Raw genomic sequence first — 15,181 nt, forward strand, 5'->3', positions numbered from 1 at the left:
ATGTATTGCTCTGCTTTGCAAGGTTTCTTTTCTTTATTATTTTATACCTTTTAGGCCATAAAATAATAAATAAATTAAAAAAAACTTTGCAAAACTATGCAATATATTCCAAACTTACCAAAGGGCTGGCTCCATGCTACAACAACTTTCCTAAGCAGCTTTGACCTCACAGATTGGTACATTCTGGGACACTGCATAGGAGCAGGCCAGAACAATGTTTAAACACCTACAATGAGGTCAAAACATTAGTTTTTCTATCATTGCTCAGTCAATGCCTCCTTCAGTCCAGTTAACAAAGGGATTCAAATGTACTCCTCATTTTAACTGCAATCAGTAGAGTGGTTGCTTTCTCTTCCTGCTGGGTTCCTAAAACAAAAAGTTCCTATTTAACTCTCAAAACCCCACAGCTGATGAAAAATTGAAGATCTTACTTCATTTCCATGTGCCATAAGAAGTATTAATTTAGCTAATGGGACTGGTGACAGACAACCTTAGCTTTCCAGTAGAATCCTCTGAGGTAGAATGTGGGCTGAAAAACGTTGGAAAGTATTTTGATATGCCAAACTACAAAGATTAAAATGCTAAGTTGCAAAGTTTTAAGTTAGAGAAAGTAAGATTCTAATAAGCTCCAGGATGTATTTTTTTGCTATTATAGAACACATCAAATAATATCCATTTCTAAAATAGTAATGAAATGGAAATAAAGTTTGCAAGAAGAATTAATGAAGCCGTATCTGATGTCAGCTTTCTCCAAATGACAGACACAGTTCAAGCAGCCTGCAATCTTTCTGATTTTACAGGAGAAGAATCAGTGACAAAGAAGAGACTGACACAACGGTTCACAAGATTAGAGTGTTGCCCTGATTTCTGTTCCTTCAGCTCCTTCTTTTCCTTCCTTATCTTTGAAAATGGTATGAAATCTTCTATTTTACAGAGTACCACAGAGCTTGATTCTTTCTCCCAGAGGCCTGCTGCCTTGTTCATAGTCAAAAGTCTGCAAAAGGCTGACATTATCAGTGTTGGTAAGGACCTATGGGCAGCAAATGCTTGCTCATTCCAAATACTGTTCTCTAGAATAAACAATTTATGTATTGATGAGTTTTGCAGACACCATAACATATTCAGTTTTTTGGCACATCAACATTTATCTGTGTTCTATGGTTATATAATGATGTTCCATAGATGTTATTACTGGATATTCCATGTTACACATTACCCCATTCTCCTTAGCTGAATTGTCCCATAGCACTCTACAGTCCTTTCATGGTCTTAACTCACTGAATGCATCTCAGCAGATTTAGCTTTGCCAGTGAATCTGACAGCTCAGCACAGGAAAGGCCTAACAGTGCTGACACATGAATCTATAGAATAAATATGCAGCTAACTTCAAAACATTTTTTTTTTTTAAATCAATTTATAGAGTTATTTAATTAAAATCTCAACATGGTAGAAATGTTTTTTGAATCTTCAGTATTTTTGTACTACAAAACCAGGAAATTGGAATAACACTTTTTCAAAACAAAAAATAGTATTAGGGCAAATATAGTTTAAATTAAGGACTACTGATCAAGAATGAATAGGATAATAAATGGCCCACTTCATACTTAATAACAAATGTTTTAAAAGGCAAGGGCAATGATAATGCCAATAGAGTGTTTTTAAATGAACAATACTTGCTGAAAATAAATTGCTGCAGCAGTTCATAGAGAATGTTTCTTTCAAATATTTATTAAATTGGTAAAATGCTTATCCAGAGCTGCAGCACTTTTATTGCCCCTGGGTTATCTTAATTTCAGTAACTAAAACCAGCAGTACTGTTAATACCAAAGAACTTTCCATGGATAAAGATGCTGGACTACTGCAGCCTCTAATATGTCTTCATAAAACTGTGCTCCATTAACATTCCCATACCTTGCCCTTTTTGCCTCTACAGCAACTCAGCTGTCATAGAAAAATCAAAAGAAGAATAAAAAAAAAAATCAATGGAACTGCTTTCAGTGCTGAACTGTAACCTCCCTGGAGTGTAAAGATTGACAGAATTGTTAAATTTCTAAATTTCCTCTTCATAAAAAAAGCTGATTCACATTTAACTAGAAATATTTTTTATAGCTTTGCTGTTGCCATAGAAGTACCTTCTGTAATAAAACTCTTAGACAACTCTATAAAAAAATCGCATCCATGTGTCTCACAAATGAGCAAGTCTCCCAGTATCCACTTGTGCTTTCGGATTACAGAATGAAAAAAAGGAAACCAGGAAGCCACTTCCTTAAAAGATACCTTGATAGAGTACTGTCTTCATCAAATAAAACTAGACAGACTTGGTGGAGAGAGCAGGGAAACAGCAGGAGTTCGATGAACAGGCATGCTGATGCTCTGCACTCCTCAGCCTTAAATACCTACAGCCGTGTCCCACTCAAGGCAAGTGTATTCTCCATACAGCATTCTCCATACAGCTTCTGGCAATTCTAATTGCCTGTGTTAGTCCCAGAGGTACCATCCGTTCCTCCCATCCTGACTGTTGTGTTATAGTACAATGGAAGTGATATTTTAAAAGGTTGAGGAGAAACCTCACCTGCAGAGGCACCAGAGGACAAACCCAAGTCCACAATAAGGATCCAGACAGATAGCAACTTCTCTGGAGGGATAAAGCTCACACTGCAGCTTAATAGAACGACAAAAGGCACTAGTGGCTGCATGAGACATCTGAAAGACAATAGAAAAGTAATTAAAATGATCAACTATACCATTTGGAAGACTCATTCCCAAACTGAGCCTAAGTGTTTAAATCAGTTACAGGATGAAGAAAACAGATATTGACTTTGTGCTCAGTGTAAATACACGTGTAATTTATAACTAAGAAAACAAACTTTCCTTTAAGAGGACATCCAAATAACCATGAAAGGGATGGAGAGACAGAAAAAATGATAATTTTGAAGTGATTCAGGGAGAAAGCTGTGTGTGGTTTGAAGATGTCCTCCAAGCTGTATGCAAACCTAATGATAATGAGCTAAACTTTCTGGAGGAGCAAAGGAATGAATGACCGCAGGACACGAATGTAATTTGAAGTACTTTGTTGATCTTCAGTCATATATTTCAAAGTACGTACTTACTTATACAATAAAGACAGAATATTGTCAATACACTTCTTAAATTAGAGAGGTTTTTGTATGCAAAATGGTAGTAAGAAGCAAATCATTCAGCAGCGTCCAATAGACAGTAAACATTCTTGTTAACCAGCTCCTAGCTGAGAAACAGGCTTTTTGTTTCTTTGTTTAATCTTGAGAGCTCTCCAAGATAAAGCCAATGAAAAAAAGAAACAAAAACACTCATCAAAACGGTATTTTTCTGATGCACTCTTTCTAGTAATTTTAAATTTCCTTACTGACAACACCTACTGTGTTAGGATGTTTCCCACAGACTCACCCATTCTGGGTGAGAAGTTCAAACTACAGTGGGAACACAATAACTTATTTTAATCCTTGTCCTCTCTGTTAATAACCAGAAGCACACCTGTGTTAGAAGGACAGCTTAGATAGGATTTAATTCATCTAACCTTTGATCTCTGCTACATATTGGCATAGTTTCCTTAAACACTATTACAGTCAGTGGAGGAGATCAAGCACCTGATAGGTAAAATTTATTTGGTCCTTAATAAAGAGAATAAAGTCAGTCAAGATGTGACTTTTACTCTGCTGTCTGTGAATGCCATAACTGAAGCTGAACATGCTCCAAGTGATGCACTACGACCAGATCAAAACATGTGTCCACACTGTGAATGACTGCAGTTTGAAGAGATTAATTCTTCTCTAGCTCAATCAAGATCATTTTTTTTCCACAGAGGATTAAACTGAACTCTGAGGGAAAACAACTGCTGTTATTCTGTGATTTTTTACACCTTACTGGTTGCAAGCTAGGGAAAAAGCTGAGAGTAAACCTATGCGGAATTTACTACTTCCAAAGTGACTATAGAACATCTAACAGCTTTCCAGAAGCCATGTAAATTGTTTAGCCATTGTTTTTGATTAATCACCACTGCATTATGACAAGCCTTGTGGCCTCTGGTGATCCATCCATAATTAATTAATCACAGGCAATGATCTAGTTGATGGCACTATTTATATAAACTTGCTGATTTAGCAATTTGAAAGGTTTATGATATCTGGGGCTAATCAAGAATTCCATGAGATATTTATCTGTATTTCCTTTTAGCCACATTAAATTCTTCACCTTGCCCTAGCCTTGACTATCTTTAAAGCTCTCCCAATATTGACTTTGTATCATTAGTAGTCAGTTCTACAGGTCTGATAAGACGGAATTCAGATCTGATTTAATATAGATGAGTATGTCTCAAACAATCATTTAAGACTCCCTGTTGAGGAAATGAAGACTTAAATGACATTCACCTCCATTCAAAAATAGATGTTTCAAATACACCAAAGGAATTACACTCTGAAAGTCTCTGCTTCTGTCTGTTGACTACTGAGGAGTCCAAGGACTAGTCCATGTTTTAGTAAGTATAGTGGTTCATCGTCTCAAGTTAGATGATATCAATCTTCTAGGAGTGTCTGATACATAACATAAGCCCACTCAGCCATTTAGCCATTAGTCAACCTTGGGCAGATCATTTCACTTTGTGCTTCAAATTTTCCACCAAAGAACTGGGTAAACAATGCTTTCTTTTTTATAGTTTTGTTTGTTTACAGTTTCTGAAAATAGATGGATGATGTCAAAGTCATCATAGTCCCTGGATATGCAACAAATAGGAGTAAGGAAGTAACAGATAAATAATATGAGAGGAATTTTACCTCTGCCTGTGCATTGCTGAAACCAACAATAGAATTGTTGGTTTCACGTGTTACAAGCCAGAAAAATCAGCTTCGATAAACTGTGTTGAATGTTGGAGGAAACGTCAGAATAGAGATTTAAAGAGCTCAACATGCCAAAGCTTATCAAGCAAATACATAAACACATTGTTTGCTGATTACATTAATCTTGTACAAGGTAAATATTCCAGAAATGTAACAGTTCCCACAATTAAATGAAGAAGAGAATATTCAAAACCAATGGCCAACAGTTAGGCTGCAATGAGGAACAAACAATAGATGGGCACTGGAGCAAGTTAGAAGAGGGATGACCAAATCTCATTTCCTTCATAAAATAGAATGAATAGATGCTTCTGTTAAAGAATGTTTCAGGCAGATGAGCCGTTAGGCTATCTGCAGGCATGCTGGAGCAGAAGCTAAAAACTTCCTGCACGCTGGATAGTAGTATGGAAAAGCCAATAAAGCCAATTTAAAGTAATCAAATAATGACTGTAAGGGAGGAAGTAACTCAACTTCTATTACCAAAAATCAATAGAATTTACAAATATTCAGCGATGTACTTACTACCTGCCAGCCAGGCATGGGAGCAGGAATGCCAACTGTTAAAAGAAGCTCCTACCTTTACCCCTGCTAGCATTCCAGTTGTGGAGACACTGAAGTCTAGGTAAGCAAGCGTTTCAGGGTTTGAAGGTTTGTAGATCTGTGCAGGCCGTTTCTTTGGCAAGTCATCTAGTGAAAATAAAGAATGAATGGACGTATCTTACTCCAGTGACAGAAAGACCTCTCAGTGCTTGACAAATAATGACAAAAAGAGAGCAGAGCCCTAGCCTTGGCACTCACCTGTATCTAGTACTGGAGGCCACGTTCTGACATCCACTGCTGCTGCCGCCTCTCGCGACCTTAACAATTTACATATTAATTGTGTAGTCATTAAGCAAGCAGAGCGGCTCACCTAGAAATTTAACAAACAAAGAATAACACAATGGGATGCTGATTAATTCTTCTAAAAATGAGTTAGACCATGATTTGTTTTATGCCAGAATAGGACACAGATATATTAGTCTTATATTTTCTAATCAGAAGGTGAAAAGAGTCACAAAAAATTCAGCTCACAAAGCAGACAAAGCCATATGAGTTTTACAAATTACATTAAAATCGCGTTTTGAGCAGAGTATTGTAATGAAACTAAAGGCACCTTAGTGGTGAGAATGCAACTTTTCCAGTGCATTAGATCACTTATCAACCCAGGATGCCAGTACAGAAGACTGTGACCAGAACACTTCCTATATCATGATAATATATCTTGGTTTATAAACAATGTTTTAACATAAACCAAAACCTAGCCTGACATTTATATGAGCATTTTTACTATCTTTAGTCAATTTTATGTTACCCATATATTCCTGATTCTAGTGCTAGTGATAAAGCATTGGGAATTCTTCTGATACTGTCAAAAGTAACTCTAGACCAAAAATTGTGCAAGTTCCACTAAGAAATGGAGAATTTACTGTAACTACCATCTGCTCTGAATTTTAGATGATACATGCTGAAGCTGCTCTCCTTTTAGATCCATTAAAAAAAATATCTTAGTAGCAACTACAAGAATATTTCTTTCTGATTATAAAAACTCAGTATTTTAATTTCCACAACGTCATCCCTCTCCAAAATGAAAAAAAAAAAAAAAATGTGCAAAACAGAGCTGAGAGTTTTTTAAGACTGGCATTAATATCACTAATAATGTCCAATATTTTATTTATAGTCAGTCTTTATGTCTTGAAGAGACAATGCTTGCAAGTCAGCTTATACCTGCCCTACTTTATTCAGTGAGAAACAAGTCAGACCTGGTTGGTCTATTAGACATCAAAGGAGAAACGAGAGAAACAATATAATTCATTTTATACAACTTTAACAGCTTTTACATGACTTTAACAGCTGATGTTTAAAAACGCCAAGTGGCAAAACACCAAACATCCTGAAGACAAAAGGCCATTTTTTCATACCTCTACTGACATTTTGAGGCATCTGATACAGTGAGGAAAGAACCAAATTATAACTATCTCTAGTTGAAATTATCAATAAAATCACATTTGTTTCAACTTCTGTTATTTCAGAAATTTGGAATTCCATTCAACAGATTAGGAACGCAATTACTTATGAGCATCAAAGATAAAATGTGATCAGATGAAGCCAAAATACCAAAATAAAGTATTAAATAAAAAGCCAGAGTAATACTTCCCCATACAAAAATAGAACCACCAACCAATATCTTCACAACATAACTTTGTAATTGCTTCAAACTGCAAAACAATTGGGTTTGCAGAGTTCAGCATGAGCCAAGCTAAGCTTTCCATTGGGAAAAGCTTTTCCATTGGGACTTTTATCGATGTTGAGCGTAGCATTGCCAGGTGGGGAACCCTACCACGTTTGGCATATTGTTAAATTTCCTGGACGGTGTAGCACGACTGCAGTAAAACGTTGACTGTGGAAGTCAGGAAGTTGCATGCTGTCAAATAGCATTGACTGTGAAGCACGCTGAAATCTTGGAATTCTGGAAGGAGTACAACTCTTCAATCTATAACATCACCTATTTAACTGTAACTCATTATCACTCATTTAACAGTAACATCACCCAACATCACCCGTTTAAAAGTAACCCATTCATACTGTTCCCAAATACTAGACCACTAGGACACAAGTCCACTGCACATTTCATCTGCTTGTGCACTTTCAGATGCCTGCTCACCTCCACAATCATCTTCACAGTAGGTAACGTTGTCGCTATGTTCTGGGGATGCGGAGGTCGAACTGTTATTGGCACACAGCCTGCATACAGGCAACCATAAAATGCAGCAATCAGGTCTATTCCTGCATGAAGAACAAAAACAAAAATCCTCCCCTGAAAATCAAATCATTTAATCACAGACATCTATGTCAGCATAAATATTATTTGGGATTCAACTCAGAAGGTTAAATGAGTGACTAAGTCCTTTAACAGACTTCTTTTTCAGTCCCTTGTCAGTATTTGTTCAGCTTCACTGATTACTTTCAATTGCACTGTTCTCCTGAGCATGAAAAACCAGTGACAACACACAAAGCTGAAGCCAGATATCATCATTTTGGTGAGCTCTACTTACATGACCAGGAAGTAACTGGTAAAAAGACTGATTTCTACAGATGAATTATCTTTCTAAATTCCATTTACACACAAATGAGTTTCAAGAAGGGGGGTGTCCCAGCAAAAGGACAAGGGAGTACTATATTTGTTCCTATCAGTTGTATAAGGAACATCTGAAGGTTTATTAGACATTTTCTTTCTCGTGCCATTTTTAACTTCAGACATACAGCTTTGACTTATCTACCTGAAATTTCACAATCAAAAATGGAGCCTTGGCTTTGAATCCCTGCTCCTAACATAAAACTAAGCATTCCTCCATATAAATATTGACTGCAGGTGTCAGATTGTGGACACTTCAGGCCACAGAAAGAAGCTGAGCTGACAATAGCATAAAGACCCTGTGACTTCTGTTTGATGGTTCTTTCGTTCTGTACGCAGGCTGTGCCAAGATAACAATGGGGACTGTTTTACTCTTCCACTGGAAATAGATCTGGAGTACAGATAGGTTTACTGCTCTTCTGATAGTATGATTTGTGCAGGGCAAGTGAAAAGCATGACATAAAACCTTACGTTTAAAACACACATTTCTTTTGTGGAAAAGGTTTCCTCATATTAACCATTGAGAAATCGCTTAAAAATGATAATGATTTAACCATCATCTTGCAGTCCCTTTTTACTGAAATATCACAATCCAGACTTAAAATGGAGACTCTTTATTTCATCAAGACATACAAAATGTTAAAGATAAAAGAGCAGTACTAGATCAGAAATAATTTTGAACAAATGTCAAAGATGGTACTGGTTAATACAAGCTTAAAGTCCTTATGTCAAAGTAGAAAAATTCAAACCACAGAGCTGTGTAGGTTACATATACACAAAATACTGTTATTTTTGGGTATTTCTTAATCATCTGCTATTTATCATATTTTTGCTCTAATAAGGTTGATTACTTCCCAGGTACTGCTGCTTTATCCTCATGAAATGCAGTACTTTCAAACAGGAATTTGACAGGTGAACCTAAGAACGCTCAGCAGATGGAATATTTTAGCAGAACCACAGGCTCATAAAATACAGTGTTTCTAGCAAACTAAAGGCAAAGAAGTGAATTACTGTTTAGATGTGAATGTTTATAAGAAAGGGGTTTTAAAAGTACCACTTAATATGAACCCATAGAATATAGTATCTACGTTCATACTCATACAAGAAAAGAAAATCTTTAAAATACATTTGACTAAGTTCAGAGAAATGCACATACGACAAACATTTTGTGTATTGCCAGTTCATCTGGTTCACAGGCTGGTAACACATGCACTGCACTGTTCTAAAGGCTCATGAAAAACTTTTGGGAGCATCAAGGTGCTGAACATGGTTCTTTACCTGGTGGGTAAACCAAAGCCACATGGTCTCCATCTTGCAAATGCCCCCTTTCCATCAGCATGACAGCTATCTTCTCTGCTCGCTTATGTAGCTGGACACATGTTAATGAGTTGGCTATTGTTCCCTGCACAGGAAGAAAGATAAACGTCACAGAAGACAATGCACTGCATTGATCTTTGTTCTCCTCTGCAGCGTAGAAACTACTGGACGAGGTGCTGCAGTTTCCTAAAGCCACAGTATGTCACACAGTCACCTTAAATAAGGAAACTTTCAGTCTTATGCCAAACTGTAGCTGGAGAGAAAAAGGATGTTTGTCAAGGAAAGGAACATTCTCCGTTCCTCTCCCTGTATTTAGTGTCCTCAAAAGCACTGCCTTTCTAACCAAGGAAGTCACAGTAGCTTGCCAATGTCATGATCATATAAACCGTACTCCTCTTGCTACACATGCAGCATTCCTGCTACAGCCAGGAAAGTGCTTTTGTGGTCTTCTGCAGCAATCTGGAGAATCTGTGGAGAGTAATCCTGAAAATTGCATCTCATTGTCTGCATCTTGGAATGAAGCCAAATGGCACAGGGGAAATACTTTCAAAGATGAGACAAAAGGCATCAGAGAAAACAATACTTTGTGACAGGGGAAGAGAATTAGTCTAGAACGAAAGCTAAGCACATGCATATAAATGAAAGAGAAAAGACATTTATTGAATTTAAATAACTCTGGTCAGTAAGCCAAAAAAATTAAAAACAACAACAACAAAAAAAAACAACAGAGTTTGGCAATTAAGATAGCACCGTCTCAAAATTATCAAACAGACACAGTGTTTTAAACTGAATTCTTGCACTCTCTGAAGAGATAAATACATGCATACATACAAACACACATACAGAGATATATATATGTATGTATCACAGAATTCACTGCAAGAGCTCACAACTCTGAAGAGAAGTCAAAGAATGAATGAGCAACCAGGAGACTGACTGCTGCTAGAGCTGGTCAGGCCAGGTCTGGGCTGGAGTAAAGAGATAGGGCAGTATGGGAAAGGGATGCTCTGCTGTACCTCCTCTGGGGTGAAAGAGGATTTCAGTCTCTATCACTGCTCTGATACATCCAGCACATATCACAAGCACTTGAAAAAGAGAAGATGAATAAACAGATAGAAAAAAAAAAAGCTAACATATTCTTCTAAGAAGTCAGTGCATCAAAAGTGTAATGCAACACAAAAAAATACTGTATCGTGATAGTAATAAGGTCTTCTGTTTTACAGAAATATTCTTTGAATTATATTAAAACAGGGCAAGAAATGCTACGGATTTGGCTTGACTGCTGATTTCTATTCATCAGCACTATCCCTCATACCACCACAGCACATATTGTTCACAAGCTTCAGAGAGGAGAGAGAGCAGCTGGAGAAAGATCTGGAAATAGGGTCACAGCATGTTATCATGCACCACTTGGCATTTAGAAATGTCACACCTCAAACACTGTCAAGAAAGAGCTCAAGATAACAGGAAAAAAAGATGCATTTCAGGCGATTTTAATTTGTTTTCTGGATAGTTCAACTAAGAAAACTTTTTCTAATGACACCATGACCAGCCCTAAACGTGGCCAAAACAATCCAACATCTGAGTAGTCGCTCACAGTAGACATTCCAGTAGGAATGTACTTGTATTCACTTTCTTCTTTCAAGACATTTTCTGCTTCAACAGTCATGGGGAGATGGACCCTTTTGCTTCCCCACATACACCAGAACCACAAGTCTTACTGACATAGAAAGGGAATTGCTGCAAATCACGTATATTTGGGCAAAGTTCATTTAAGAACTCTGGCACTTGCTGCAGGTGCACAGGAAGAAAGGCAGTGTTTATACGAAGTGCTGGGAAGAATTCTGCTGTTGGTGAAGAATCGTGGGTAAGCAGAGATAACTGTTCCCTTTGGGTTTCATACCTGAAACCCATACCATAAAAACAGGGCACTGCGCTAAGTTAGAAATTTAATTTCTCAAAATGCTTGGGTTACAGGAAATCTCTGATCTCAGTGAATTTCCATTAGTCATCAACTGTGAGATGTGTGGATGCTTGAGAACAGTGTCTACATAGAAGATGCAAGATAGACAAAGAGGGAAAAATTACAAAAGAACTAAGATTCAAGATGGGTAATAAAATTTGCTTTGGCTAAAACTCACCAGCCCTGTCACTTCTTTCCATTAGACACTGAATCTCTCCACAAAACAACAAATCTCTCAAATTTCACAAGAGGACATACTCCACACTGGGAGTATTAAAGGAGTAGAGAAACTGAATCTCAAAATTGAACTGTTTTTCACTTCTAAGGAACAATCAATTATTTCATTAATCCTCACTCTCCACATTGTATCCTTCCCTCCCGCTGTCTGAACCCTTGTGCCAGCAGGCAAAGTCTGGCATTACTTAGAGCTGAAAAGCAACAGCCTGTGTGGAGGAGACGGGACAGCATGGTATCTTTCTCATAGCATCTCTGCTCCTCACTTACAGGACAGAACAATCCACTAATTCAACGTTGTAACAGTGCACCTATGAACAGCATTCTCTCTCAACTTTTCTGCTTTGTTGCAGATGACTAAATTACTACTTCACCATTGTCTGTAAAAAATAGAAATCTTCACATAACACTAACTACTGCTCTGAATTAAAACAAATTAGCTTAATGAGTCATTTGTAGCCTCAAACTGAACTTCCATACCACCAATGTAATATGGGCTATGGGAACATATCCTGTAAGTACAATAACTGGTCATCTAGCAGATGTTCACAAATTGCTGGAGGTTTATTGTACCACCTACGTTGTTCAGGGACCATACGGGCTAAGAACAAATGCCAGCTATTCCAGGTGGCACAGGTGAATATCTCAAGCCCTTCCTTTCCATAAGACCCTCACATACTAGATACGTTTCCCAGTTTTGACAGATATGTCTGTAGGCACTAAGGCAGGGTGTTTTGAAATCAGGCTTTCCTGCTCTTCAGTGGTCTTGGGAATTACAGATTTGTCATCTACAGTTGTCTAGGAAGCCTGTCAACATCCATTCTCAGTAAACTTGAGCTCTGTACCTTTTGATACGAAGTCATTCATTTTTGATAGTCAATGAAATGTTACGGCAGGCTGGCATCAAGCTCTGCAGAGAGATGCACAAGTGATCCTCTGCAGACCCGGCTGGATTCTGAACACATCTCTTCTCTTTAACTCCTTTCCCTATTCTTGCATCTCCTTGCAGATGGCCCAGTCTCAAAACTAATAATCATCACTTTATGTAGAAAAAGTGCTTTGATTTCACCAAGCTTGTGCTTTTCAAATTAGAAACTAAGATTGTGAGCAGTACTAAGAACTACTCTTTGGTATCAGAATGAAGAGTATTGAAATAGATTTGCAGTTGCAGCTCACCCATATGTATGTGGTAGAAAAAGAAATGAGAAATGTGTAAGATTTGTATAAGATACAAAACCAATCTGTATTTTAACATTTGGCAATTATTATTCTCTTTTCCTCTCTGCCTCCATGGATAATAAATATAGCAGCAGGGTATTAATGGAAAAAGAAACAGAAAGAGCCACGTCCAGACACAGTGCAAGCAGGTGCAGCTGGAACACCAGCATGTCATTTGCCACACTGCAGCTTGTTAGAGCACTGGTCTGCACTGCTTACCCTGCAGTTAAGTAGTGTGTAAAGCACATGGTCAGGAGTGGTCTGAGCTCTCCACTGTAAAACTTCTGAGAGGAAGAGGAACTAAAAGAAAGAAGAGTTACAGTCATGGCACTAAATAATTTTTCAGCTTTAAAAAACACATTTATTTTTTGTGAATTTATCTTTCCTATTTATATTCTAAGTTTTATGTCAATAACTATGAAACACTAAACATGAATTGATTCTCTTATCACCATACATTTATAGCAAGGTGTTCTGACACAGCAATAGAGGCCTCTCTGGAACTTAGGTCACTGCTGTGATGGTGATAAATTCTACATATACTTTTAAAACAATAAAGAAATTCTTACTAATCTCTCAGAATTTAAGCACAATTTTTGTTCTTAATCTTACTCCTTTTTCTCACTATAAATACACATATAGATATATAGACAGATACAGTTCAGCATTAGTTAATTTTATTATTCACATAAGCTCCCAAAAGAGCTGAATTGAAACAGAATCAAAATAATAACTAAAAAAAAAAATAAATAAATAAAATCAAGACCATATATGCAAATTAGATTCCTTGGACTCCACTCTACCTAGTAATGATGACATAATATAGGATGATTACTGATAACAGACCCATTACCACATTCTACCTTGTGTTTTCTGTTGTCCCATGTATCCCAGTAGAACAACACATACATGTGAAAAGCAGTGATCTCCTCTCATGTCTATTTTATATTTACCTGTAAATTGTGTCTTAAAATGTGTTAGTTTGTTACTATTAACATGTAATAAACCAATTCTGAAATAATATGATGTATGTACTGTTATGTCTCCTGTTGCTAATTAACTAAATAGAAGATAAATTAGAAAAGTTCTACTTACCTTTCTGGCTTGATCATTATCTTCTATTTGCCCCAAATCTCTACCACTGGCCTGTGCAATTCTTTTTCCAGAGACCAAGTTCCCTACCATCACAGAGGCAGGGCCAATTTCTAGAATAAATCAGAGATATGTTAAATGCAATCAAAATTCTTTCTTGTGGATGGAAATTATTTGTATTTCTTTTGTACTACTAATTTTCCTCATTGCTATCCACAGCACAAAATCTTGAGCATATCTCTGTTGATACAAATTTTGGTTGATGTACCTGGAAGACAGGTCTGGATTCACCCTCTCTCTACTATATACATATTTAACTGCAGAGCTCATCTTAAACTAGCTTGGTTTTCCCTTCTGATAAACCTACTGTAAAAATAATGCAGAACCTCCCTTCTAAGGTAAAAAAAAAAAAAACTTATCCATATTCTTGGTTTTACTTGATTCACAATCCGTTTTTAACAACTTGTTGTTCTTCTAACTTTGCTATTTAGTGTCAACTATCTTCTTTCTCTTTAATAAACTTGGCTTATTTGGAGGCTGTTTTTCTGTTTCAGTCTCAGTTCATATACTTCAGACACAAGTGACCAGGACTATGTGAAGAACTTCAGCTGTGGTCCAAGTAGTGCCTTTTAGAGCAGCAGAAATTTCACCTTTACTAATGAAGAGCGTTTTACGGCATTTTTCCTTCTGAACGTATTCTTCATAGATTCTGCCTACTATACTTAACATGAACTGGAGCTGATTCTCACCTACATTAACAGTTATTTGATTTCACTCTTCACTGTACCATAGCACACACTATAAAGTCACAATTCATTTGCTCCCACTCATCTTACCTGGTTGTTTTTGCCTTGGTTTAGGCAGATTTGTTACGCATGTGTGGGGACACATCAGCACATTACAAGGATGCAGCGATCCTTCCAAGAAAAGCTGCTTGGTTTCTGATAGGTGTATTCCTCCCAGCGGCGTCTTGGGGAGTGTGTTGGCTGGTACCAGGGCTAAGCAGTAGACGCCCACTTGATGAATACTGTCAATAGCCTAAAACAGGCAGGAAGTCGATTCTAATGAAAGGCTAATTTTTCATCATTATAATAAACGTGTTATTCCAAATTGCTGCATTAAACAACCCTGATAATTAACTGAGAGTAGAAAGACACTTCAGCAGTGCCTGTGATAAGGAGGTTCTTTTCATTGGGAACAGGTGGATGGAAATGTAACGCTTATGTTGTTACACTCATTCCAGAAGATAAAAAAAAGCATACAAAAGCCTAGTGCCAAACACATGGAAATCTATTAAGAAATGCACTCCTCAGACAAATG

At 37.2% G+C, this 15,181-nt stretch overlaps 1 protein-coding gene across 3 annotated transcripts in view; it reads right to left on the reverse strand.

Annotated features, from left to right (window-relative positions):
- DIP2C (disco interacting protein 2 homolog C) overlaps nt 1-15,181 on the reverse strand; it is a 142,740-nt gene that overhangs the window by 44,233 nt on the left and 83,326 nt on the right. For 2 of the 3 annotated variants that reach the window (XM_010712402.3, XM_010712401.3), the window contains exons 24-31: nt 14,698-14,899; nt 13,865-13,974; nt 12,989-13,069; nt 9,316-9,439; nt 7,567-7,688; nt 5,664-5,775; nt 5,443-5,552; nt 2,573-2,703 (exon numbers count right to left, since the gene is read on the reverse strand). In XM_010712402.3, coding sequence (XP_010710704.1) covers nt 2,573-2,703; nt 5,443-5,552; nt 5,664-5,775; nt 7,567-7,688; nt 9,316-9,439; nt 12,989-13,069; nt 13,865-13,974; nt 14,698-14,899 — 992 coding nt within the window. Of the gene's footprint in view, nt 367-2,572; nt 2,704-5,442; nt 5,553-5,663; nt 5,776-7,566; nt 7,689-9,315; nt 9,440-12,988; nt 13,070-13,864; nt 13,975-14,697; nt 14,900-15,181 lie in introns of all 3 variants that reach the window. The other variant, XM_031553857.1, reaches the window with a different exon arrangement.

Source organism: Meleagris gallopavo, chromosome 6 (genome assembly GCF_000146605.3).
Source record: "Meleagris gallopavo isolate NT-WF06-2002-E0010 breed Aviagen turkey brand Nicholas breeding stock chromosome 6, Turkey_5.1, whole genome shotgun sequence".
NCBI classification, from domain to species: Eukaryota; Metazoa; Chordata; class Aves; order Galliformes; family Phasianidae; genus Meleagris; species Meleagris gallopavo.